Source organism: Cherax quadricarinatus, chromosome 1 (genome assembly GCF_038502225.1).
Source record: "Cherax quadricarinatus isolate ZL_2023a chromosome 1, ASM3850222v1, whole genome shotgun sequence".
Lineage (NCBI taxonomy): Eukaryota > Metazoa > Arthropoda > Malacostraca > Decapoda > Parastacidae > Cherax > Cherax quadricarinatus.
Window position 1 is genome coordinate 39,655,850 of NC_091292.1, and position 27,902 is coordinate 39,683,751.

The 27,902-nt window shown below is 44.3% G+C and overlaps 1 protein-coding gene across 4 annotated transcripts in view; it reads right to left on the reverse strand.

Moving 5' to 3' along the window:
- The window catches only part of LOC128687825 (zinc finger protein 271-like), a 64,852-nt gene extending 40,906 nt beyond the window's left edge, over positions 1–23,946 (reverse strand). The window contains exon 1 of one of the 4 annotated variants that reach the window (XM_070080877.1): positions 23,875–23,946. Coding sequence is in view for 1 of the 4 variants with exons in the window: in XM_070080775.1 (XP_069936876.1) it covers positions 23,838–23,926 (89 nt within the window). In the remaining 3 variants the exon portion in view is untranslated. Of the gene's footprint in view, positions 1–23,837 lie in introns of all 4 variants that reach the window. The other 3 variants (XM_070080775.1, XM_070080819.1, XM_070080930.1) reach the window with 3 other exon arrangements.
- Between the last annotated feature and the right edge of the window lie 3,956 nt (positions 23,947–27,902).

Sequence of the window (27,902 nt, forward strand, 5' to 3'; positions counted from 1 at the left end):
AGAGTGAGAGTACAGAGAGTGAAGAGTAGAGTGAGTGAAGAGTAAGGAGAGTGAAGAGTAAGGAGAGTGAAGAGTAGGGTGAGTGAAGAGTAGGGTGAGTGAAGAGTAAGGAGAGTGAAGAGTGAGGAGAGTGAAGAGTAGGGTGTGTGAAGAGTAGAGTGAGTGAAGAGCAGGGAGAGTGAAGAGTAGGGTGAGTGAAGAGTAGGGTGAGTGAAGAGTAGGGTGAGTAAAGAGTAGGGTGAGTGAAGAGTAGGGAGAATGAAGAGTAGGGAGAGTGAAGAGTACAGAGAGTGAAGAGTAGAGTGAGTGAAGAGCAGGGAGAGTGAAGAGTAGGGTGAGTGAAGAGTAGGGTGAGTGAAGAACAGGGAGAGTGAAGAGTAGGGTGAGTGAAGAGTTGGGAGAGTGAAGAGTAGGGAGAGTGAAGAGTAGGGAGAGTGAAGAGTAGGGTGAGTGAAGAGTAGGGAGAGTGAAGAGTAGGGAGAGTGAAGAGTAGGGTGAGTGAAGAGTAGGGAGAGTGAAGAGTAGGGAGAGTGAAGAGTAGGGAGAGTGAAGAGTAGGGTGAGTGAAGAGTAGGGAGAGTGAAGAGTAGGGAGAGTGAAGAGTAGGGAGAGTGAAGAGTAGGGAGAGTGAAGAGTAGGGTGAGTGAAGAGTAGGGAGAGTGAAGAGTAGGGAGAGTGAAGAGTAGGGTGAGTGAAGAGTAGGGTGAGTGAAGAGTAGGGTGAGTGAAGAGTAGGGTGAGTGAAGAGTAGGCTGAGTGAAGAGTAGGGAGAGTGAAGAGTAGGGAGAGTGAAGAGTAGGGTGAGTGAAGAGTAGGGAGAGTGAAGAGTAGGGAGAGTGAAGAGTAGGGAGAGTGAAGAGTAGAGTGAGTGAAGAGCAGGGAGAGTGAAGAGTAGGGTGAGTGAAGAGTAGGGTGAGTGAAGAGTAGGGAGAGTGAAGAGTAGAGTGAGTGAAGAGCAGGGAGAGTGAAGAGTAGGGAGAGTGAAGAGTAGGGTGAGTGAAGAGCAGGGAGAGTGAAGAGTAGGGTGAGTGAAGAGTAGGGAGAGTGAAGAGTAGGGAGAGTGAGAGTAGAGTGAGTGAAGAGCAGGGAGAGTGAAGAGTAGGGTGAGTGAAGAGTAGAGTGTACAAGAGTTGGGTGTACAAGACTAGTGTGTGCCAGCGTAGTTTATGCCAGAGTAATGTGTACCAGGGTAGTGTGCACCAGGGTAGTGTGTACCAGGGTAGTGTGTACCAGGGTACTGTGCACCTGGGTAGTGTGCACCAGGGTAGTGTGTACCAGGGTAGTGTGTACCAGGACAGTGTGTACCAGGACAGTGTGTACCAGGGTAGTGTGCACCAGGGTAGTGTGCACCAGGGTAGTGTGTACCAGGCTAGGGTGTACCAGGGTAGTGTGCACCAGGGTAGTGTGCACCAGGATAGTGTGTACTAGGACAGTGTGTACCAGGACAGTGTGTTCCAGGGTAATGTGTACCAGGGTACTGTGCACCTGGGTAGTGCACACCAGGGTAGTGTGTACCAGGGTAGTGTGCACCAGGGTAGTGTGCACCAGGGTAGTGTGCACCAGGGTAGTGTGCACCAGGATAGTGTGTACTAGGACAGTGTGTACCAGGGTAGTGTGTACCAGGAGTGTGTACCAGGGTAGTGTGTACCAGGAGTGTGTACCTGGCAGTGTGTGCCAGATTAGTGTACCAGAGTAGTGTACTACTGTACGGTGTACCAAGGAAGGTTGTGCCAGAATAGTGTGTACCAGAGTAGTGTGTACCAGGGTAGTGTGTACCAGTGCAGTGTGTACCAAGGTAGTGTGTACCAGGGTAGTATGTACAAGGGTAGTGTGTACCAGGGTAGTATGTATAAGTGTAGTGTGTACCAGGGTAGTGTGTACCAGGGTAGTGTGTACCAGGGTAATATGTACAAGGGTAGTGTGTACCAGAGTAGTATGTACAAAGGTAGTGTGTACCAGAGTAGTATGTACAGAGGTAGTGTGTACCAGGGTAGTATGTACAAGGGTAGTATGTGTATGTACCAGGGTAGTGTGGGGCAGGGTAGTATGTACCAGGGTAGTGTGTTCTGCGGCAGGGTGTACTAGGGTAGTGTGTACCACGGCAGGGTGTACTAGGGTAGTGTGTACCATGGCAGGGTGTACTAGGGTAGTGTGTACCACGGCAGGGTGTACTAGGGTAGTGTGCACCACGGCAGGGTGTACTAGGGTAGTGTGTACCACGGCAGGGTGTACCAGGGCAGTGTGTACCAGGGTAGTTTGTGCCAGGATAGTGGGTACCAGGGTACTGTGTACGAAGACAGTGTGTACCAGGGTAGTGTGTACAAGGGTAGTGTACCAGGGTAGTGTGCCAGGGTAGTGTGTATTTATTTATTTATTTAATGTCTTTGCACAGTACATTGAGATTGTGTATATACAATAGTGGGTTGCAATGCAAAGAGAGCCTCTATTATTCCTAGGCATTATGGGCCAACTTAATATTATTGGCTTACATTCTACTTAATACTAAGAAGTAGTATATCATAGTTGTACAGTAGGAAAGTAATTATTTCATAGTTGTACAGTAGGATATTAATTATAAATCAATCAAATTTGTATAATACAAAGATATACGTACAGTGGTCCCCTGCTTTTCGTAGTTCCCGGCAATCGTAAAATTCGCCAATCATAGGGGTATTTTCGTATAAACATGGACTCGCTTTTCATAGGTTGACTCGCGAGTCGTAGTTCGTCCGGGACGCGTACGCACGGCGTAAGCCAGGGCGGCAGCCAGTCTGGCATTGTTTACCAGTGAGCAAAGGTCCCCTCACATGCTCCAGTGAAATATTTCATAATATTCCATTTATTTTAGTGCTTGCAAGTACTAAATAAGCTACCATGGCTCCAAAGAAAGCTCCTAGTGCCAAGCCTGTGGTAAAGAAGGTGAGAAATACGACTGAATTTAAGAAAACCATCATTGAACAATATGAAAGTGGTACAAGTGTGGCCGAACTGTCCAGGATGTATAAGAAACCCTACACAACCTTATGTTCCATAGTGGCCAAGAAAAATGAAATAAAGGATCCTGTTGTTGCAAAGGGAGTAACTATGCTGACAAAAATGAGATCACCAGTACTGGAAGAGGTTGAGAAGTTATTATTGGTGTGGATAAATGAGAAACAATTAGCAGGAGATACTCTTATGACTTCGTTTATTTGTGAAAAGGCTAGGCAGTTGCATGAAGATTTGGTAAAGAAATTGCCTGCAAATAGTGGTGAAGTGAGTGAATTTAAGGCCAGCAAAGGCTGGTTTGAGAGATTTAAGAACCGTACTGGCATACACAGTGTGGTAAGGCATGGAGAGGCTGCCAGTTCGGACCACAAGGCGGCTGAAAAATATGTGCATGAATTCAAGGAGTACACAAACAGTGAAGGACTGAAACCTGAACAAGTGTTCAATTGTGACGAAACAGGCCTCTTTTGGAAGAAAATGCCAAAGAAGACCTTCATTACACAAGAGGAAAAGGCAATGCCAGGACACAAGCCTATGAAAGACAGGCTGACGCTAATGTTCTGTGCTAATGCAAGTGGGGATTTCAAAGTGAAGCCATTACTAGTGTACCATTCTGAAAATCCCAGAGTGTTCAGGAAAAACAATGTTATGAAGAGTAAATTGTGTGTTTTGGAAATCTAATAGTAAGGCATGGGTCACGAGGGAAATTTTCGTCGAGTGGTTCAATGAAGTGTTTGGCCCTAGTGTGAAGGAGTATCTCCTGGAAAAGAAATTGGATCTCAAGTGCGTGCTAGTAATGGACAATGCACCTGCTCATCCTCCAAACTTGGATGACCTAATTTTCGAGGAGTTTGGGTTCATCACAGTAAAGTTCTTGCCCCCGAATACCACTCCTCTCCTCCAACCCATGGACCAGCAGGTTATTGCAAACTTTAAAAAACTCAACACAAAAGCAATGTTTCACAGGTGCTTGACTGTGACCACAGACACTCACTTGACCCTAAGGGAATTTTGGAGAGAACACTTCAGCATCCTCCACTGCATAACCCTTATAGGTATGGCTTGGGAGGGAGTGACTACCAGGACTTTGAACTCTGCCTGGAGAAAATTGTGGCCAGATTGTGTTGACAAGAGGGATTTTGAAGGATTTGGGACTGACCCTAATGAGCCTATGTCTGTTGTAAAATCAAGTGTGGCACTGGGGAGTTCCATGGGGTTGGATGTGAGTTTGGAGGATGTGGAAGAATTGGTGGAAGACCACAATGAAGAGCTCACCACTGAGGAGCTGCAAGAGCTTCAGCAGGAAGAGCAACACATTGCAGCTCAGAATCTTGCTGCAGAGGAGGAGGAAGAGAGATGGAAGAAGGTGCCTTCTTCAGAAATTAAAGAGTTTTTACTATGTGGGGTAAGATGGAAAGCTTTATGGAGAAACATCACCCTAACAAGGTTGTTGCAAGCCAGGTTGGCAACATGTACAGTGACAAAGTCTTGGGCCATTTTAGGGAAGTGTTAAAGAGATGCCAGAAACAGAGCTCTCTCCACAGTTATTTTGTGAGACAGGACTCCAGTGACTCTCAAGGTGGTCCTAGTGGCATTAAGAAACAGAGAAGAGAAGCAACCCCAGAAAAGCAAATGGTACCTGAGGTGTTGATGGAAGGGGATTCCCCTTCCAAACTATAAACAATCCACTCTCTCTCCTCCTCCAGTCTCCCATACACTAAGAAGAATCTCCAATAAAGGTAAGTGTTACGCTGTTAATGTTTCATTCATCATTTCCCATTGTATTGTTTGTGTACTACATGTATATTTCATGTTAAAAATTTTTTTGTTTTAATACTTCTGGGTGTCAGGAACGGATTAATTGTATTTACATTATTTCTTATGGGGAAAATTGATACGTAAATCGTAAATTTCGTTTATAGTAACGGCTCCAGGAACGGATTAATTACGAACAACGAGGGACCACTGCATTTATATTCTAAAATGCTTTTGTGAAAAACAATGATTCAATTATATTCCTGTCAACAATGGATAAAAGGTTCAATGTGATTGTTTCAGTTATGATGTGGGAGTACATAGGTGAGTAAATGTGTACTGAGTATTTAGCATTTAGTCTAGGGTGATTAAGTGGCTTTTGAGAAGAGTCTTAAATTGATTTTCAGACTGGGTTACTTTAATATCTTCTGGTAATGAATTCCATATTTTGGGGCCCTTTATGTGCATAGAGTTTTTACACAGTGTGATATGGACACAGGGTATATCAAAAAGAGATCTGTGTCTTGTGTTGTGGTCATGTGTCCTGTTTAGGTTGGTGAGGAAAAGTTTGAGTGGGGGGTTTATGTTTGTGTGTATTGTTCTGTGTATGTATTAGGCACATTAATAAGTATGGATGTTCTTAATGGTAAGCAGATTCGGACTTTTGAAAATTGGTGGAGTATATTGGCGGGAGTGGGAATTTGTCATTCTTACTGCTGTCTTTTGCTGGGTTATTAGGGGTCCTGGGTGATTGGATGTTGTTAATCCCCATGCACAAATTCCATATGTAAGATAAGGGTATATGAGTGAATGGTACAGTGCCAGGAGAGCTGATTGTGGAACGTAGTACCTTATCTTTGATAGTATGCCAACAGTCTTGGAGATTTTCTTGGTGATTTGTTGTATGTGTGTCCGGAACTTAAGGCTACTGTCAAGGTGGATACCTAGGAATTTTCCCTCTGTGAGTCTTGTGACTGATGATCCATTTAGCGTAATGTTAATTGGATCATTTGCAGCTTTGTTTCCAAACTGAATGAAATAAGTTTTATCAGTGTTCCAGGTAAGTTTGTTAGTCATCATCCAGGCAGATATTTTCTGTAATTCAGCATTGACTGTATCAGGGTAGTGTGTATCAGGGTAGTGTATCAGGGTAATGTGTATAAGGGTAGTGTGTACCAGGGTAGTGTGTACCAGGGTAGTGTGTATCAGGGTAGTGTATATCAGGGTAGTGTGTATCAGGGTAGTGTGTATCAGGGTAGTGTGTATCAGTGTAATGTGTACCAGGGTAGTGTGTACCCGGGTAGTGTGTATCAGGGTAGTGTGTATCAGGGTAGTGTGTATTAGGGTAGTGTGTATCAGGGTAGCATGTATCAGGGTAGTGTATCATGGTAGTGTGTATCATGGTAGTGTGTATCAGGGTAGTGTGTACCAGGGTAGTGTGTACCAGGGTAGTGTGTACCAGGGTAGTGTGTACCAGGGTAGTGTGTATCAGGGTAGTGTGTATCAGGGTAGTGTGTATCAGGGTAGTGTGTATCATTGTAGTGTGTAGTGTGTATCAGGGTAGTGTGTATCAGGGTAGTGTGTATCAGGGTAGTGTGTATCAGGGTAGTGTGTATCAGGGTAGTGTGTATCAGGGTAGTGTGTATCAGGGTAGTGTGTATCAGGGTAGCGTGTACCAGGGTAGTGTGTATTAGGGTAGTGTGTTCCAGGGTAGTGTGTATCAGGGTAGTGTGTATCAGGGTAGTGTATCAGGGAAGTGTGTATCAGGGTAGTGTGTACCAGGACAGTGTGTACCAGGACAGTGTGTACCAGGACAGTGTGTACCAGGACAGTGTGTACCAGGACAGTGTGTACCAGGGTAGTGTGCACCAGGGTAGTGTGCACCAGGGTAGTGTGCACCAGGGTAGTGTGCACCAGGGTAGTGTGCACCAGGGTAGTGTGCACCAGGGTAGTGTGTACTAGGACAGTGTGTACCAGGACAGTGTGTACCAGGGTGGTATGTGCTAGGGTAGAGTGTACCAGGGTAGTGTGTACCAGGAGTGTGTACCTGGCAGTGTATGCCAGATTAGTGTACCAGAGTAGTTTACTATTGTATGGTGTACCAAGGAAGGTTGTGCCAGAATAGTGTGTACCAGGGTAGTGTGTACCAGAGTAGTGTGTTCCAGGGTAGTGTGTACCAGGGTAGTGTGTACCAGGGTAGTATGTACATGGGTAGTGTGTACCAGAGTAGTATGTACATGGGTAGTGTGTACCAGGGTAGTACGTACAAGGGTAGTGTGTACCAGGGTAGTGTACCAGGGTAGTGTGTACCAAGGTAGTGAGTACCAGGTTAGTGTGTACCAGGGCAGTGTGTACCAGGGTAGTATGTACAAGGGTAGTGTGTATCAGGGTAGTATGTACAAGGGTAGTGTGTACCAGGGTAGTATGTACAAGGATAGTATGTACCAGGGTAGTATGTACAAGGGTAGTATGTACCAGGGTAGTATGTACCAGGGTGGTATGTACCAGGGTAGTGTGGGGCAGGGTAGTGTGTACCAGGGTAGTGTTCTACAGCAGGGTGTACTAGGGTAGTGTGTACCATGGCAAGGTGTACCAGGGTAGTGTGTACAAGGGTAGTTTGTACCAGGGTAGTGGGTACCAGGGTACTGTGTACGAAGACAGTGTGTACCAGGGTAGTGTGTACAAGGGTAGTGTGTGTATCAGGGTAGTGTGTGTATCAGGGTAGTGTGTACAAGGGCAGTGTGTACCAAGGTAGTGTGTACCAGGGTAGTGTGTACCAGGTTAGTGTGTACCAGGGCAGTGTGTACCAGGGTAGTATGTACAAGGGTAGTGTGTACCAGGGTAGTATGCACAAGGGTAGCGTGTACCAGGGTAGTATGTACAAGGGTAGTATGTACCAAGGTAGTATGTACCAGGGTAGTGTGGGGCAGGGTAGTGTGTACCAGGGTAGTGTGTTCTACAGCAGGGTGTACTAGGGTAGTGTGTACCATGGCAGGGTGTACAAGGGTAGTGTGTACAAGGGTAGTTTGTACCAGGGTAGTGTACCAGGGTAGTGTGTACAAGGGTAGTGTGTACCAGGGTAGTGTGTGTATCAGGGTAGTGTGTACAAGGGCAGTGTGTACCAAGGTAGTGTGTCTTAGGGTAGTGTGTACCAGGTTAGTGTGTACCAGGGCAGTGTGTACCAGGGTAGTATGTACAAGGGTAGTGTGTACCAGGGTAGTATGTACAAGGGTAGTATGTACCAAGGTAGTATGTACCAGAGTAGTGTGGGGCAGGGTAGTGTGTACCAGGGTAGTGTGTTCTACAGCAGAGTATACTAGGGTAGTGTGTACCATGGCAGGGTGTACCAGGGTAGTGTGTACAAGGGTAGTTTGTACCAGGGTAGTGTGTACAAGGGCAGTGTGTACCAAGGTAGTGTGTACCAGGGTAGTGTGTACCAGGGTAGTGTGTACCAGGGTAGTGTGTACCAGGGTAGTGTGTACCAGGGTAGTGTGTATCAGGGTAGTGTGTATCAGGGTAGTGTGTATCAGGGTAGTGTGTATCAGGGTAGTGTGTATCATTGTAGTGTGTAGTGTGTATCAGGGTAGTGTGTATCAGGGTAGTGTGTATCAGGGTAGTGTGTATCAGGGTAGTGTGTATCAGGGTAGTGTGTATCAGGGTAGTGTGTATCAGGGTAGTGTGTATCAGGGTAGCGTGTACCAGGGTAGTGTGTATTAGGGTAGTGTGTTCCAGGGTAGTGTGTATCAGGGTAGTGTGTATCAGGGTAGTGTATCAGGGAAGTGTGTATCAGGGTAGTGTGTACCAGGACAGTGTGTACCAGGACAGTGTGTACCAGGACAGTGTGTACCAGGACAGTGTGTACCAGGACAGTGTGTACCAGGGTAGTGTGCACCAGGGTAGTGTGCACCAGGGTAGTGTGCACCAGGGTAGTGTGCACCAGGGTAGTGTGCACCAGGGTAGTGTGTACTAGGACAGTGTGTACCAGGACAGTGTGTACCAGGGTAGTATGTGCTAGGGTAGAGTGTACCAGGGTAGCGTGTACCAGGAGTGTGTACCTGGCAGTGTATGCCAGATTAGTGTACCAGAGTAGTTTACTATTGTATGGTGTACCAAGGAAGGTTGTGCCAGAATAGTGTGTACCAGGGTAGTGTGTACCAGAGTAGTGTGTTCCAGGGTAGTGTGTACCAGGGTAGTGTGTACCAGGGTAGTATGTACATGGGTAGTGTGTACCAGAGTAGTATGTACATGGGTAGTGTGTACCAGGGTAGTACGTACAAGGGTAGTGTGTACCAGGGTAGTGTACCAGGGTAGTGTGTACCAAGGTAGTGAGTACCAGGTTAGTGTGTACCAGGGCAGTGTGTACCAGGGTAGTATGTACAAGGGTAGTGTGTATCAGGGTAGTATGTACAAGGGTAGTGTGTACCAGGGTAGTATGTACAAGGATAGTATGTACCAGGGTAGTATGTACAAGGGTAGTATGTACCAGGGTAGTATGTACCAGGGTGGTATGTACCAGGGTAGTGTGGGGCAGGGTAGTGTGTACCAGGGAAGTGTTCTACAGCAGGGTGTACTAGGGTAGTGTGTACCATGGCAAGGTGTACCAGGGTAGTGTGTACAAGGGTAGTTTGTACCAGGGTAGTGGGTACCAGGGTACTGTGTACGAAGACAGTGTGTACCAGGGTAGTGTGTACAAGGGTAGTGTGTGTATCAGGGTAGTGTGTGTATCAGGGTAGTGTGTACAAGGGCAGTGTGTACCAAGGTAGTGTGTACCAGGGTAGTGTGTACCAGGTTAGTGTGTACCAGGGCAGTGTGTACCAGGGTAGTATGTACAAGGGTAGTGTGTACCAGGGTAGTATGCACAAGGGTAGCATGTACCAGGGTAGTATGTACAAGGGTAGTATGTACCAAGGTAGTATGTACCAGGGTAGTGTGGGGCAGGGTAGTGTGTACCAGGGTAGTGTGTTCTACAGCAGGGTGTACTAGGGTAGTGTGTACCATGGCAGGGTGTACAAGGGTAGTGTGTACAAGGGTAGTTTGTACCAGGGTAGTGTACCAGGGTAGTGTGTACAAGGGTAGTGTGTACCAGGGTAGTGTGTGTATCAGGGTAGTGTGTACAAGGGCAGTGTGTACCAAGGTAGTGTGTCTTAGGGTAGTGTGTACCAGGTTAGTGTGTACCAGGGCAGTGTGTACCAGGGTAGTATGTACAAGGGTAGTGTGTACCAGGGTAGTATGTACAAGGGTAGTATGTACCAAGGTAGTATGTACCAGAGTAGTGTGGGGCAGGGTAGTGTGTACCAGGGTAGTGTGTTCTACAGCAGAGTATACTAGGGTAGTGTGTACCATGGCAGGGTGTACCAGGGTAGTGTGTACAAGGGTAGTTTGTACCAGGGTAGTGTGTACAAGGGCAGTGTGTACCAAGGTAGTGTGTACCAGGGTAGTGTGTACCAGGGTAGTGTGTACCAGGGTAGTGTGTACCAGGATAGTGTGTACCAGGGTAGTGTGTACCAGGGTAGTGCAAATCAGGGTAGTGTATCAGGCTAGTGTGTATCAGGGTAGTGTGTATCAGTTGAAGAGACAGGATGGAGCCTTATATAGCGCCAGGAGGTGAGACGTAGGCCACTAGTAGAAGTAAGAACGGCTGGATTTGAGAGGGACCTGACCTCCCAACATCTGCGTTCTTACTTCTACTAGTGACCTACGTCTCACCTCCTGGCGCTATATAAGGCTCCATCCTGTCTCTTCAACTCCATATTGTTTCAGACTATGGAACAATGCTCTTCTCCAGACTGAGGGACTGACCACCTCAAAACTTTAAGGGTGATGGACTGATTACATCATCTTCAAGTCTCTTCCGCTTCTATCAACTTTTCTGTACTCGACTGAAGAATCCTACTGTGTAGGCGAAACATTTCGAAATAAAGATACCTAACTGTTGCATATGTGTCTTACCTAACAACCTGTCGGTATTTTATACCATTTTAATGTTCAATCTGTCAGACACTGCAACACAAGGGTATCTTGGTACAGACCTGCAATCAACTTCGACAACCTCTACTAGTGAGAACGGCTGGATTTGAGAGGGACCTGACCTCCCAACATCTGCATTCTTACTTCTACTAGTGACCTACGTCTCACCTCCTGGCGCTATATAAGGCTCCATCCTGTCTCTTCAACTCCATATTGTTTCAGACTATGGAACAATGCTCTTCTCCAGACTGAGGGACTGACCACCTCAAAACTTTAAGGGTGATGGACTGATTACATCGTCTTCAAGTCTCTTCTGCTTCTATCAACTTTCCTGTACTCGACTGAAGAAGCCTACTGTGTAGGCGAAACATTTCAAAATAAAGATACCTAACTGTTGCATATGTGTCTTACCTAACATCACAACTTACTCCTGTTGTCTTTGCTGACAACACAACTCTTGTCATCTCCCACCCTAAGCTTGCCTCACTCAACACTGTCGTTAACGAAGAGCTAGCAAAAATAGCAACCTGGATGACGGTCAATAAACTTACATTTAATATAGACAAAACCTTTTACATTATGTTTGGGAGTAGAGCAAGTGACATCCAACTAAACATTATGCTTAAAAACACCCTTATTGCTAAACATAATAAGGAGAAAGTTCCTGGGTCTGCACCTTGACAGCAACCTGAAATTCAACACCCATATCCAACACACACACACACGTGCACACACACATAAGAACATAAGAAAGGACGAACACTGCAGGAGGCCTGTTGGCCCATACTTGACAGGTCCTTTACAATTCATCCCACTAACAAAACATTTGCCCAACCCAATTTTCAATGCTACCCAAGAAATAAGCTCTGATGTGCAAGTCCCACTCAAATCCAACCCCTACCACTCATGTACTTATCCAACCTAAATTTGAAACTACCCAAGGTCCTAGCCTCAATAACCCAACCAGGTAGACTGTTCCACTCATCAACTACCCTATTTCCAAACCAATACTTTCCTATGTCCTTTCTAAATCTAAACTTACCTAATTTAAATCCATTACTGCGGGTTCTCTCTTGGAGAGATATCCTCAAGACCTTATTAATATCCCCTTTATTAATACCTATCTTCCACTTATACACTTCGATCAGGTCTCCCCTCATTCTTCGTCTAACAAGTGAATGTAACTCAAGAGTCTTCAATCTTTCTTCAAAAGGAAGATTTCTAATGCTATGTATTAATTTAGTCATCCTACGCTGAATGTTTTCTAACGAATTTATGTCCATTCTGTAATATGGAGACCAGAATTGAGCTGCATAATCTAGGTGAGGCCTTACTAATGATGTATAAAGCTGCAGTATGACCTCTGGACTTCTGTTGCTTACACTTCTTGATATAAATCCCAGTAATCTATTTGCCTTATTACATACGCTTAGGCATTGCTGTCTTGGTTTAAGGTTGCTGCTCACCATAACCCCCAAGTCCTTTTCGCAATCTGTATGGCTAAGTTCTACATCATTTAACTTATAAGTGCTAGGGTTATGTACACCCCCGAGCTTCAGAGCTTTGCATTTATCTACATTGAACTGCATCTGCCACTTTTCTGACCAAGAATAGAGTTTGTTTAAATCCTCCTGAAGTTCCCTAACATCTACGTTTGAATCAATTATCCTACCTATCTTTGTGTCATTGGCGAATTTGCTCATATCACTAGTAATTCCCTCATCAAAATCATTGATATATATTATGAACAACAACGGGCCCAAGACTGATCCCTGTGGAACACCACTTGTTACAGATCCCCACTCAGATTTAACCCCATTTATGGACACTCTCTGCTTCTTGTCTGTGAGCCATGACTCGATCCACGAGAGCACTTTTCCCCCAATGCCATGAGCTGCCACTTTCTTTAACAGTCTTTGGTGCGGAACTCTATCAAAAGCCTTACTAAAATCTAAGTAAATAATATCAAATTCTTTATCGTGGTCAACAGCCTCAAAAGCTTTACTTAAGAAAGTTAATAAATTAGTTAGACAAGACCGGCCTCTTGTGAATCCATGCTGAGTATCATTAATCAAGCTATGCTTATCAAGATGGCTTCTTATAATCTCAGCTATAATTGACTAGTAGTTTGCCTACAATTGAGGTCAGGCTTATTGGGCAGTAATTTGACGGTAACGACTTGTTCCCTGTTTTAAAAATAGGAATTACATTAGCCATCTTCCACATATCAGACACTACACCTGTTTGAAGAGATAAATTAAAAATATTAGTTAATGGTTCACAGAGTTCCATTTTGCATTCCTTAAGAACCCTTGAAAAAACCTCATCAGGACCCGGTGACTTATTTTGCTTCAGTCGCTCTATCTGCTTCACAATCATTTCACTAGTGACTGTGATGTTACATAATTTATCTTCTTCTAGCCCACTATAAAAATTAATTACTGGAATATTGTTAGTGTCTTCCTGTGTAAAAACCGAGAGAAAATAATTATTTAAAATCGAGCACATTTCATTCTCTTTGTCAGTAAGATGCCCATAGTTATTTTTAAGGGGACCTATCTTATCTCTAACTTTTGTTCTATAGACCTGGAAAAAACTTTTTGGGTTAGTTTTAGACTCCCTAGCAACTTTAATTTCATAGTCCCTTTTAGCTTTTCTTATCCCCTTTTTAATGTCCCTCTTAATGTCAATATACTGATTCATAAGATGACCCTCACCTCTTTTGATATGCCTATAAATTCCTTTCTTATGCCCTAGTAGATATTTCAGCCTATTATTCATCCATTTTGGGTCATTTCTATTTGATCTAATTTCTTTATACGGGATAAACGTTCTTTGAGCCTCATGTATAGTGTTCAGAAAACTGTCATATTGATAGCTCTCTTCGTTACCCCAGTCAACAGATGATAAGTGTTCTCTAAGCCCATCGTAATCTGCTAAGCGAAAATCTGGGACTGTTACTGAGTTATCCCTACTATCATACTTCCATTCAATGCTAAATGTAATTGGTTTGTGGTCGCTAGCACCCAGTTCCTCTGAAACTTCTAAATTATCAAGGGATTCATTGTTTGCCAGAACTAAGTCAAGCAGGTTATTACCCCTTGTAGGTTCTGTCACAAACTGCTTCAAAAAACAATCCTGAACTACTTCTAAGAAGTCGTATGATTCTAAATTCCCAGTCAAGAAATTCCAATCAATATGACTAAAGTTAAAGTCTCCTAGAATTACTACATTATCGTGCCTTGTGGCCCTAACAATTTCCTCCCATAGTAGTCTCCCCTGGTCCCTATCTAAGTTTGGGGGACGGTATATCACACCTAAAATTAATTTTACATGCCACTCTGTATGTGTTACTTCAGACTTAATACCCATTTTCATGCAACAGTTCAAGCGATCTCGGACATACAATGCCACCCCACCTCCCTTCCCAACACTTCTATCTACTTGGAACAATTTAAAACCCTGAATGTGACATTCTGCAGGCATGTCCCGACTTTTTGAATTAAACCACGTCTCAGTTATGGCAAATACATCAATGTTACCTGCACTAGCAACTAGTCTCAACTCGTCCATCTTATTCCTAGCACTGCGACTATTTGTGTAATATATATTTAAAGACCCTCCTCTCTCTTTACCCTTCCTGCTCCTTTCTGTTATTCCACTAAACCTATTACTGTCCTTGTCAATTAGTGCCACTGGCTTTCCAATATCCACCTCATTTTGCCTATTACTAGTTCTCCTAGTACTCATATTACTACACTGCAACTTCACTGTTTTCCCGCCAAAACCCATACCACTAACTATTCCTAGTTTAAAGACCTAACAGCTCCCTCCACTGCGTTGGCCAGTGCTCCCACCCCAGACCTAGATAAGTGAACCCCATCCCTGGCATACATGTCATTTCTGCCATAGAAGAGGTCCCAGTTGTCAATGAATGTTACCGCATTTTCCTTACAGTATTTGTCCAGCCAGCAATTGACACCAATTGCTCTGGACAACCATTCATTTCCAACTCCTCTCCTTGGCAAAATGCCACATATGACAGGTTTCCCACCCTTCCTCCTAATTATCTCTATAGCTGACCTATACCTGCTAATCAGGTCATCACTCCTATGTCTGCCAACATCGTTGCCTCCAGCACTGAGACAGATAATAGGATTGCTCCCATTACCTCTCATGATGTCATCCAGATGGCTAACAATATCCTTCATCCCAGCCCCAGGAAAACACACTCTCTGCCTCCTACTCCTATCCTTCAAGCAGAATGCCCTATCCATGTACCTAATCTGGCTATCCCCAACAACAACAATGCTTTTACCTTCCTTGGCATCATCTTTCGTGATGCTCCCAGTAGTCGACTCACATTTGTCAGGTAGCATTACACCACTTGTGGGATTCGTCAAGACATTGTCGATGGTCTTCGTTGGGGTTTCTAGGGATGTCTCACTCACATCTGCCAATGCTTCCTTGGTGCTCGTTGTGGCATTCCCAGTAGAACACTCATATTCGTCAGGTAGCACCGAGAATGGGTTGGAAGTTTCCACGGTAGTCTTCTGGTTTCTCGTTGTTTCTGCCTCTCCAACCGTTTTCTTGATCCTCAGTTTGGTTCCACGTTGCCCGGCCACTGACCAAGCTCTCCTCTTAACCTGGGGACTCACAACAGGAGGATTACTACGAATCCTCTTGTTCTCCTCCGTTAATCGCCGTATCTCCAGCTTAGCAACTCTGAGCTCTTCTCTCAGCTGCTGGTAAAGTTGCTCAAGAGAGGGCATCCTGGTTCAGATTTCAGAGAGAGCACACAAACAGGTCTTCACAGAGCTAAGTACACGTCACCACTGAGCTAAGTATACGTCACCACTAATGATGTATAAAGCTGCAGTATGACCTCTGAGCTGCAGTATGACATCCAACTAAACATTATGCTTAAAAACACCCTTATTGCTAAACATAATAAGGAGAAAGTTCCTGGGTCTGCACCTTGACAGCAACCTGAAATTCAACACCCATATCCAACACAGACACACACACACACACACACACACACACACACACACACACACACACACACACACACACACACACACACACACACACACACACAAAAAAAAAAAAAAAAAAAAAAAAAAAAATAACTATAAAACAGTTGGCATCCTCTCAAAGATGCATTACTATGTACCACAAACAACATTACTTACACTATACCATTCACTGATCTACCCCTGCATCAACTATGCTATTTGTGCCTGAGGATCCACAACTACAAATCACCTAAGACTAGTAATAATCCAGCAAACAGCTGCAGTGCGAATGATCACACAATCCACTGCTAGACAAACCCCCCCCCCCCAACTCTTCAAAAACCTAAACCTACTCACTATACAAAACATTCACTCGTACAACTGTGCCACCCACATTTACAGTACAATCAATTCTCATAAATCCTGACCTGCAGTGCTTTCCTGAGTTGCAATATGACCCATGGACACAACACTAGGCACAAAAATCTCTGACATTCCCTGTGTCAGGCTAAATCTTTTCAAAAACTTATTGTAAATAAAAGGACCCAAAATCTGCAACTCTCTGCCAGAAATCTATAGAACCACTGGCTCAGCTAGCATTTTTAAAACTAGCTAAAAGACACCTTATCTCCTTTACCTATCTCAGCCCATCATAAATACATATGTAAAAACTAAAGATGCATTTGCTCAATATCACGAACATAGGTAAAACAATCAATATATACTTACTCTCAATATCTGTAATCCTCACAAATGTTAATTATTCCATTGCGTTCACCTTAGGTTAATAATCAAAACTAATTCTTCTCTAACAAACCTACTAAAGCCATATAGCATAAAGTAAGAGAATATTCAATTATCTTGAATTCATTGTAACTCACCTAATGGCTATATGTACAAATTTACTGCACTGTTATTGGTCTTATTAATCTTAAGTTAGTCTTAAGTTTGCCTGAAACGTTCTGCATATAAAGGATTTTGTCAGCATGTACACCCAGTTGTTATAGTCCTTTGTTCAAATTTATATCATGCTAAAATAAAGTTTTTATTATTACCTATCTTACTGATGCCAGCATCACTCACACTGATCTATCTTACTGATGCCAGCATCACTCACACTGATCTATCTTACTGATGCCAGCATCACTCACACTGATCTATCTTACTGATACCAGCATCACTCACACTGATCTATCCTATTGATGTCAGCATCACTCACCCTGATCTATCTTACTGATGCCAGCATCACTCACAATGATCTATCTTACTGATGCCAGCATCACTCACAATGATCTATCTTACTGATGCTAGCATCACTCACAATGATCTATCTTACTGATGCCAGCATCACTCACTCTGATCTATCTTACTGATGCCAGCATCACTCACACTGATCTATCTTACTGATGCCAGCATCACTCACACTGATCTATCTTACTGATGCCAGCATCACTCACACTGATCTATCTTACTGATGCCAGCATCACTCACACTGATCTATCTTACTAATGCCAGCATCACTCACAATGATTTATCTTATTGATGCCAGCATCACTCACATTGATCTATCTTACTGATGCCAGCATCACTCACAATGATCTATCTTACTGATGCCAGCATCACTCACAATGATCTATCTTACTGATGCCAGCATCACTCACATTGATCTATCTTACTGATGCCAGCATCACTCGCAATGATCTATCTTACTGATGCCAGCATCACTCAAAATCTTACTGATGCCAGCATCACTCACATTCATCTAACTAATGCCAGCATCACTCACAATGATCTATCTTACTGATGCCAGCATCACTCACACTGATCTATCTTACTGATGCCAGCATCACTCACAATGATCTATCTTACTGATGCCAGCATCACTCACAATGATCTATCTTACTGATGCCAGCATCACTCATATTGATCTATCTTACTGATGCCAGCATCACTCGCAATGATCTATCTTACTGATGCCAGCATCACTCACAATGATCTTACTGATGTCAGCATCACTCACATTGATCTAACTAATGCCAGCATCACTCACAATGATCTATCTTACTGATGCCAGCATCACTCACACTGATCTATCTTACTGATGCCAGCATCACTCACAATGATCTATCTTACTGATGCCAGCATCACTCACACTGATCTATCTTACTGATGCCAGCATCACTCACTCTGATCAATCTTACTGATGCCAGCAACACTCACAATGATCTATCTTACTGATGCCAGCATCACTCACATTGATCTATCTTACTGATGCCAGCATCACTCACAATGATCTATCTTACTGATGCCAGCATCACTCACACTGATCTATCTTACTGATGCCAGCATCACTCACACTGATCTATCTTACTGATGCCAGCATCACTCACACTGATCTATCTTACTGATGCCAGCATCACTCACAATGATCTATCTTACTGATGCCAACATCACTCACAATGATCTATCTTACTGATGCCAGAATCACTCACGCTGATCTATCTTACTGATGCCAGCATCACTCACAATGATCTATCTTACTGATGCCAGCATCACTCACACTGATCTATCTTACTGATACCAGCATCACTCACACTCATCTATCTTACTGATGCCAGCATCACTCACACTCATCTATCTTACTGATGCCAGCATCACTCACACAATCTTACTGATGCCAGCACCACCCACACTGATCTATCTTACTGATGCCAGCATCACTCACTCTGATCTATCTTACTGATGCCAACATCACTCACACTGATCTATCTTACTGATGCCAGCATCACTCACACTGATCTTACTGATGCCAGCATCACTCACACTGATCTATCTTACTGATGCCAGCATCACTCACACTGATCTTACTGATGCCAGCATCACTCTGATCTATTTTACTGATGCCAGCATCACTCACACTGATCTTACTGATGCCAGCATCACTCTGATCTATCTTACTGATGCCAGCATCTCTCACACTGACCTATCTTACTGATGCCAGCATCACTCACACTGAATTATCTTACTGATGCCAGCATCACTCACACTGATCTATCTTACTGATGCCAGCATCACTCACACTGATCTATCTTACTGATGCTCGCATCACTCACACTGATCTATCTTACTGATGCCAGCATCACTCACATTGATCTATCTTACTGATGCCAGCATCACTCACAATGATCTTACTGATGCCAGCATCACTCACATTGATCTTACTGATGCCAGCATCACTCACAATGATCTATCTTACTGATGCCAGCATCACTCACAATGATCTATCTTACTGATGCCAGCATCACTCACACTGATCTATCTTACTGATGCCAGCATCACTCACTCTGATCTATCTTACTGATGCCAGCATCACTCACTCTGATCTATCTTACTGATGCCAGCATCACTCACACTGATCTTACTGATGCCAGCATCACTCACACTGATCTTACTGATGCCAGCATCACTCACACTGATCTATCTTACTGATGCCAGCATCACTCACACTGATCTATCTTACTGATGCCAGCATCACTCACACTGATCTATCTTACTGATGCCAGCATCACTCACACTGATATATCTTACTGATGCCAGCATCACTCACACTGATCTATGTTATTGACGCCAGTGTCATTCACACTGATCTATGTTACTGATGCCAGCATCACTCACACTGATCTGTGTTACTGACGCCAGCGTCACTCACACTGATCTATGTTACTGACGCCAGAGTTACTCACACTGATCTATGTTACTGGCGCCAGTGTTACACTGATCTATGCTACTGATGCCGGTGTCAATCACACTGATTTGTTTCTGACGCCAGTGTCACTCACACTGGAGTTCACCTGGAGAGTTTTCTGGGGGTCAATGCCCCTGCGGCCCAGTCTGATCTTGGTGGATCAGAGCCTGATCAACCAGGCTGTTACTGCTGGCTGCACGCAATCCAACGTACGAGCCACAGCCCGGCTGGTCAGGTACCGACTTTAGGTGCTTGTCCAGTGCCTGCTTGAAGACAGCCAGGGGTCTATTGGTAATCCCCCGTATGTATGCTGGGAGGCAGTTGAACAGTCTCGGGCCCCTGACACTTATTGTATTGTCTCTTAACGTGCTAGTGACACCCCTGCTTTTCATTGGGGGGATGTTGCATTGTCTGCCGAGTCTTTTGCTTTCGTTGCGAGTGATTTTCGTGTGCAAGTTCGGTACTAGTACCTCTAGGATTTTCCAGGTGTATATAATCATGTATCTCTCCCGCCTGCATTCTAGGGAGTACAGATTCAGGAACTTCAAGTGCTCCCAGTAATTGAGGTGTTTTATCTCCGTTATACGCGCTGTGAAGGTTCTCTGTACATTTTCTAGGTCAGCAATTTCACCTGCCTTGAAAGGTGCTGTTAGTGTGCAGCAACATTCCAGCCTAGATAGAACAAGCGACCTGAATAGTGTCATCAAGGACTTGGCATCCCTAGTTTTGAAGGTTCTCATTATCCATCCTGTCATTTTTCTAGCAGATGTGACTGATACAATGTTATGGTCCTTGAAGGTGAGATCCTCCAACATGATCACTTCCAGGTTTTTGATGTTGGTTTTTTGCTCTATTTTGTGGCCAGAATTTGTTTTGTACTCTGATGAAGTTTTAATTTCCTCGTGTTTACCATATCAGAGTAATTGAAATTTCTCATCGTTGAACTTCATATTGTTTTCTGCAGCCCACTGAAAGATTTGGTTGATGTCCACCAGGAGCCTTGCAGTGTCTGCAATGGAAGACACTGTCATGCAGATTCGGGTGTCATCTGCAAAGGAAGACACGGTGCTGTGGCTGACATCCTTGTCTATGTCAGATATGAGGATGAGAAACAAGATGGGAGCGAGTACTGTGCCTTGTGGAACAGAGCTTTTCACCATAGCTGCCTCAAACTTTACTCTGTTGACTACTACTCTGTGTTCTGTTTGTGAGGAAATTATAGATCCATCTACCAACTTTTCCTGTTATTCCTTTAGCACGCATTTTGCGCGCTATTACACCATGGTCACACTTGTCGAAGGCTTTTGCAAAGTCTGTATATATTACAACTGCATTCTTTTTGTCTTCTAGTGCATCTAGGACCTTGTAGTGATCCAGTAGCTGAGACAGACAGGAGCGACCTGCTCTAAATCCATGTTGCCCTGGGTTGTGTAATTGATGGGTATCTAGATGGGTGGCAATCTTGCTTCTTAGGACCCTTTCAAAGATTTTTACGATATGGGATGTTAGTGCTATCGGTCTGTAGTTCTTTGCTATTGCTTTACTGCTCCCTTCGTGGAGTGAGGCTATGTTGTTTTTAGTAACTGTGGGACGACCCCTGTGTCCATGCTCCCTCTCCATAGGATGGTAAAAGCTTGTGATAGGGGCTTCTTGCAGTTCTTGATGAACACGGAGTTCCATGAGTCTGGCCCTGCGGGAGAGTGCATGGGCATGTCATTTATCGCCTGTTTGAAGTCATTTGGCGTCAGGATAATATCAGATAGGCTTGTGTTAACCAAATTCTGTGGCTCTCTCATAAAAAATTCATTTTGATCTTCGGCTCTCAGTCTGGCTAGCGGCTTGCTAAAAACTGAGTCATATTGGGACTTGAGTAGCTCACCCATTTCCTTGCTGTCATCTGTGTAGGACCCATCTTGTTTAAGTAGGGGCCCAATACTGGATGTTGTTCTCGACTTTGATTTGTCATAAGAAAAGAAATACTTTGGGTTTATTTCGATTTCATTTATGGCTTTTAGTTCTTCCCGCGATTCGTGACTCCTATAAGATTCCTTTAGCTTAAGTTCGATGTTTGCTATTTCTCTGACCAGTGACTCCCTACGCCTGTAAAGGGAGCGCCTGTCTCTTTCTATTTTACATCTACTCCTCCTTTTTCTTAAAGGAATAAGCCTTGAGCATACATCGAGTGCCACCGAGTTAATCTGTTCTAGGCATAAGTTGGGGTCTGTGTTGCTTAGTCTATCTTCCCAGCTTATATCGGTTAGGACTTGATTTATTTGGTGCCCACTTTATGTTCTTGTTATTGAAGTTGAATTTGGTGAAGGCTCCCTTGTTACTAATCTCATTTTGTCGGTCTGGGGCTATGTTACTGATCTATGTTACTGACGCCAGTGTCACTCACACTGATCTATGTTACTGACGCCAGTGTCACTCACATTGATCTATGTTACTGACGCCAGTGTCACTCACACTGATCTATGTTACTGACGCCAGTGTCACTCACACTGATCTATGTTACTGATGCCAGTGTCACTCACACTGATCTATGTTACTGATGCCAGTGTCACTCACACTGATCTATGTTACTGATGCCAGTGTCACTCACACTGATCTATGGTACTGATGCCAGTGTCACTCACACTGATCTACGTTACTGATGCCAGTGTCACTCGCACTGATCTATGTTACTGACACCAGTGTCACTCACACAGATCTATGTTACTGATGCCAGTGTTACACTGATCTGTTACTGACACCAGTGTTACACTGATCTGTTACTGATGCCAGTGTCACTCACACTGATCTGTGTTACTGATGCCAGTGTCACTCACACAGACCTATGTTACTGATGCCAGTGTTACACTGATCTGTTACTGATGCCAGTGTTACACTGATCTGTTACTGATGCCAGTGTTACACTGATCTGTTACTGATGCCAGTGTTACACTGATCTGTTACTGATGCCAGTGTTACACTGATCTGTTACTGATGCCAGTGTTACACTGATCTGTTACTGATGCCAGTGTTACACTGATCTGTTACTGATGCCAGTGTTACACTGATCTGTTACTGATGCCAGTGTTACACTGATCTGTTACTGATGCCAGTGTTACACTGATCTGTTACTGATGCCAGTGTTACACTGATCTGTTACTGATGCCAGTGTTACACTGATCTGTTACTGATGCCAGTGTCACTCACACAGACCTATGTTACTGATGCAGTGTCACTCACATTGATGTTACTGATGCCAGTGTCACTGACACTGATCTATGTTACTGACGCCAGTGTCACTCACACAGATCTGTGGTGTAGGGTAACTAACACCTAGGTACCTACTTACTGCTGGGTGAAGTGACAGCATGTGTAAGGTAACTAACACTCAGGTATCTACTTACTGCTAGGTAATGTGCCAGCAGGTGTAAGGTAACTAACACCCAGGTGCCTACTTGCTGTTAGGTGACATGACAGCAGGTGTAAGGTAACACCCAGGTACCTACTTACTGCTAGGTGACATGATAGCGGGCGTAAGGTAACATCCAGGTGCCTACTTACTGCTAGGTGACGTGACAGCAGGTGTAAGGTAACTAACACCCAGGTACCTACTTTCTGCTACGTAATGTGACAGCATGTGTAAGGTAACTAACACCCAGGTACCTACTTTCTGCTAGGTGACGTGACAGCAGGTGTAAGGTAACATGCACAATGTTTCACCCGTGCCGTGGATTGATCCCGGTCGCCTAGTGTGAGCTGAGGACACTACCAACCCAGCCATACCACGTACAACATACCCACGTACCATGAACCAGCACAAGAACAATAAAGGTGAAATCACATACAACATACCTACGTACCGTGAACCAGCACAATAACAATAAGTGATACCACGTACAACGTACCTACGTACAGTGAACCAGCACAATAACAATAAGTGATACCACGTACAACATACCTACGTACAGTGAACCAGCACAATAACAATAAGTGATACCACGTACAACATACCTACGTACAGTGAACCAGCACAATAAGTGATACCATGTACAACATACCTATGTACCGTGAACCAGCAAAATAATAAATGACACCACGTACAACATACCTACGTACCGTGAACCAGCACAATAACAAAAAGTGATACCACGTACAACATACCTACGTACCGTGAACCAGCACAATAACAAAAAGTGATACCACGTACAACATACCTACGTACCGTGAACCAGCACAATAACAAAAAGTGATACCACGTACAACATACCTACGTACAGTGAACCAGCACAATAACAATAAGTGATACCACGTACAACATACCCACGTACGGTGAACCAGCACAAGAACAATAAAAGTGATACCACGTACAACATACCTACGTACAGCAACAATAAGAGAGGGAGAACACGTACAAGGTTGAGACCAGCTGATAATGTTGTTGTAATATAAGGGCAGCAGCGTCATGAGCTGTAACCACCACTATAGCCACCATATGTATATATTTTGTATATATTGAATTTTCATGTAATTTATATTGTATATGTCTTCGTTCATAGTTAAAATTAAAATATCTTGCTTTATATTATTAGTCTATATAAGAAGGTACGATGCACTTATTTGTGCTCGGTGATGGAATTATGATAAGCTGGCAGCACTTGTTAACTCCCTGCCCACTAGTTAACCCCCTATCCACTTGTTAACTCCCTGCCCATTAGTTAACTCTCTGCCCACTTGTTAACTCCCTGCCCACTTGTTAGCTCCCTGCCCACTAGTTAACCCCCTGTCCACTTGTTAACTCCCTGCCCACTTGTTAACTCTCTGCTCACTTGTTAACTCCCTGCCCACTAGTTAACCCCCTATCCACTTGTTAACTCCCTGCCCACTTGTTAACTCTCTGCCCACTTGTTAACTCCCTGCCCACTTGTTAACTCCCTGCCCACTAGTTAACCCCCAGTCCACTTGTTAACTCCCTGCCCACTAGTTAACCCCCTGTCCACTTGTTAACCCTCTGCCCACTTGTTAATCCCCCTACCCACTTGTTAACCCCCTGCCCACTTGTTAACTCCCTACCCATTAGTTAACCCCCTGTCCACTTGTTAACTCCCTGCCCACTTGTTAACTCTGCCCACTTGTTAACTCCCTGCCCACTTGTTAACCCCCTGCCCACTAGTTAACCCTCGGTCCACTTGTTAACTCCCTGCCCATTTGTTAACTCCCTGCTCATTTGTTAACTCCCTGCCCACTTGTTAATCCCCTGCCCAGTTGTTAACCCCCGGTATGGAAATTAAATCACCTGTTTGTACCTCAACATTACATTCATACAAGTAATCTCATTGGGAGGTGACAACCATATGTTGTTTACAGTAGTTACCCTGTGTAGACGTGTGGTCGCTCCAAGTGGCCCCTTCGACCTCACAAATCTTATCCACATCTATCCTAGACCAGTACTATAACTTAGAAATAAATAGCACCCACAAGCACGGCGCTACTAATTAATTGTGGACTGTATGGATTATATTAGACTGACAGAAAGAAAAGTGCGGGGGGGGGGGGGTTACACACACAAACTATAATGTAGTCACTTAGCCTTAATACCAACTTACTCCATAATCCATATTAATTTAGAGTTAAGAATTAATCTAAGTCTGCCCGAAATGCCTAGTCATGCTAGGTCTCCTAGTGGCCCCCTCTGTAATTAGTATTTTATAACATGTAAACCACACAATATCCAAAACATGTAAACCCCACATTGTAATCTTTATAGAGAATAAACTTGATTGATTGATTGATTGATATATATCCATCAGGGAAAAATACTTATATATAATACCACCACTTACCAGATTTTCTCTGGTCACTTGAAGCAGCTGGATCACCCACAACACCATACAATAAGTGTCAGGGGCCCGAGACTGTTCAACTGCCTCCCAGCACACATAAGGGGGATTACCAACAGACCCCTGGCAGTCTTCAAGCTGGCACTGGACAAGCACCTAAAGTCAGTTCCTGATCAGCCGGGCTGTGGCTCGTACGTTGGTTTGCGTGCAGCCAGCAGCAACAGCCTGGTTGATCAGGGGCTGATCCACCAAAAGGCCTGGTCACAGACCGGGCCGCGGGGGCGTTGACCCCCGAAACTCTCTCCAGGTAAACTCCAGTTATCATATTATAACATACCTAACTGGCCTGGAGTTTACCTGGAGAGAGTTTCGGGGGTCAACGCCCCCGCGGCCCGGTCTGTGACCAGGCCTCCTGGTGGATCAGCCCCTGATCAACCAGGCTGTTGCTGCTGGCTGCATGCAAACCAACGTACGAGCCACAGCCCGGCTTATCAGGAACTGACTTTAGGTGCTTGTCCAGTGCCAGCTTGAAGACTGCCAGGGGTCTGTTGGTAATCCCCCTTATGTGTGCTGGGAGGCAGTTGAACAGTCTCGGGCCCCTGACACTTATTGTATGGTCTCTTAACATGCTAGTGACACCCCTGCTTTTCATTGGGGGGATGGTGCATCGTCTGCCAAGTCTTTTGCTTTCGTAGTGAGTGATTTTCGTGTGCAAGTTCGGTACTAGTCCCTCTAGGATTTTCCAGGTGTATATAATCATGTATCTCTCCCTCCTGCGTTCCAGGGAATACAGGTTTACAAACCTCAAGCGCTCCCAGTAATTGAGGTGTTTTATCTCCGTTATGCGTGCCGTGAAAGTTCTCTGTACATTTTCTAGGTCGGCAATTTCACCTGCCTTGAAAGGTGCTGTTAGAGTGCAGCAATACTCCAGCCTAGATAGAACAAGTGACCTGAAGAGTGTCATCATGGGCTTGGCCTCCCTAGTTTTGAAGGTTCTCATTATCCATCCTGTCATTTTTCTAGCAGATGCGATTGATACAATGTTATGGTCCTTGAAGGTGAGATCCTCCGACATAATCACTCCCAGGTCTTTGACGTTGGTGTTTCGCTCTATTTTGTGGCCAGAATTTGTTTTGTACTCTGATGAAGATTTAATTTCCTCATGTTTACCATATCTGAGTAATTGAAATTTCTCATCGTTGAACTTCATATTGTTTTCCGCAGCCCACTGAAAGATTTGGTTGATGTCCGCCTGGAGCCTTGCAGTGTCTGCAATGGAAGACACTGTCATGCAGATTCGGGTGTCATCTGCAAAGGAAGACACGGTGCTGTGGCTGACATCCTTGTCTATGTCGGATATGAGGATGAGGAACAGGATGGGAGCTAGTACTGTGCCTTGTGGAACAGAGCTTTTCACCGTAGCTGCCTCGGACTTTACTCTGTTGACGACTACTCTCTGTGTTCTGTTAGTGAGGAAATTATAGATCCATCGACCGACTTTTCCTGTTATTTCTTTAGCACGCATTTTGTGCGCTATTATGCCATGGTCACACTTGTCGAAGGCTTTTGCAAAGTCTGTATATATTACATCTGCATTCTTTTTGTCTTCTAGTGCATTTAGGACCTTGTCGTAGTGATCCAATAGTTGAGACAGACAGGAGCGACCTGTTCTAAACCCATGTTGCCCTGGGTTGTGTAACTGATGGGTTTCTAGATGGGTGGTGATCTTGCTTCTTAGGACCCTTTCAAAGATTTTTATGATATGGGATGTTAGTGCTATTGGTCTGTAGTTCTTTGCTATTGCTTTACTGCCCCCTTTGTGGAGTGAGGCTATGTCTGTTGTTTTTAGTAACTGAGGGACGACCCCCGTGTCCATGCTCCCTCTCCATAGGATGGAAAAGGCTCGTGATAGGGGCTTCTTGCAGTTCTTGATGAACACAGAGTTCCATGAGTCTGGCCCTGGGGCAGAGTGCATGGGCATGTCATTTATCGCCTGTTCGAAGTCATTTGGCGTCAGGATAACATCGGATAGGCTTGTGTTAATCAAATTTTGTGGCTTTCTCATAAAAAATTCATTTTGATCTTCGACTCTCAGTCTGGTTAGCGGCTTGCTAAAAACTGAGTCATATTGGGACTTGAGTAGCTCACTCATTTCCTTGCTGTCATCTGTGTAGGACCCATCTTGTTTAAGTAGGGGCCCAATACTGGACGTTGTTCTCGATTTTGATTTGGCATAGGAGAAGAAATACTTTGGGTTTCTTTCGATTTCATTTATGGCTTTTAGTTCTTCCCGCGATTCCTGACTCCTAAAGGATTCTTTTAGCTTAAGTTCGATGCTTGCTATTTCTCTGACCAGTGTCTCCCTACGCATTTCAGATATATTGACCTCTTTTAGCCGCTCTGTTATTCTTTTCCGTCGCCTGTAAAGGGAGCGCCTGTCTCTTTCTATTTTACATCTACTCCTCCTTTTTCTTAGAGGAATAAGCCTTGTGCATACATCGAGTGCCACCGAGTTAATCTGTTCTAGGCATAAGTTGGGGTCTGTGTTGCTTAGTGTATCTTCCCAGCTTATATCGGTTAGGACTTGGTTTACTTGGTCCCAC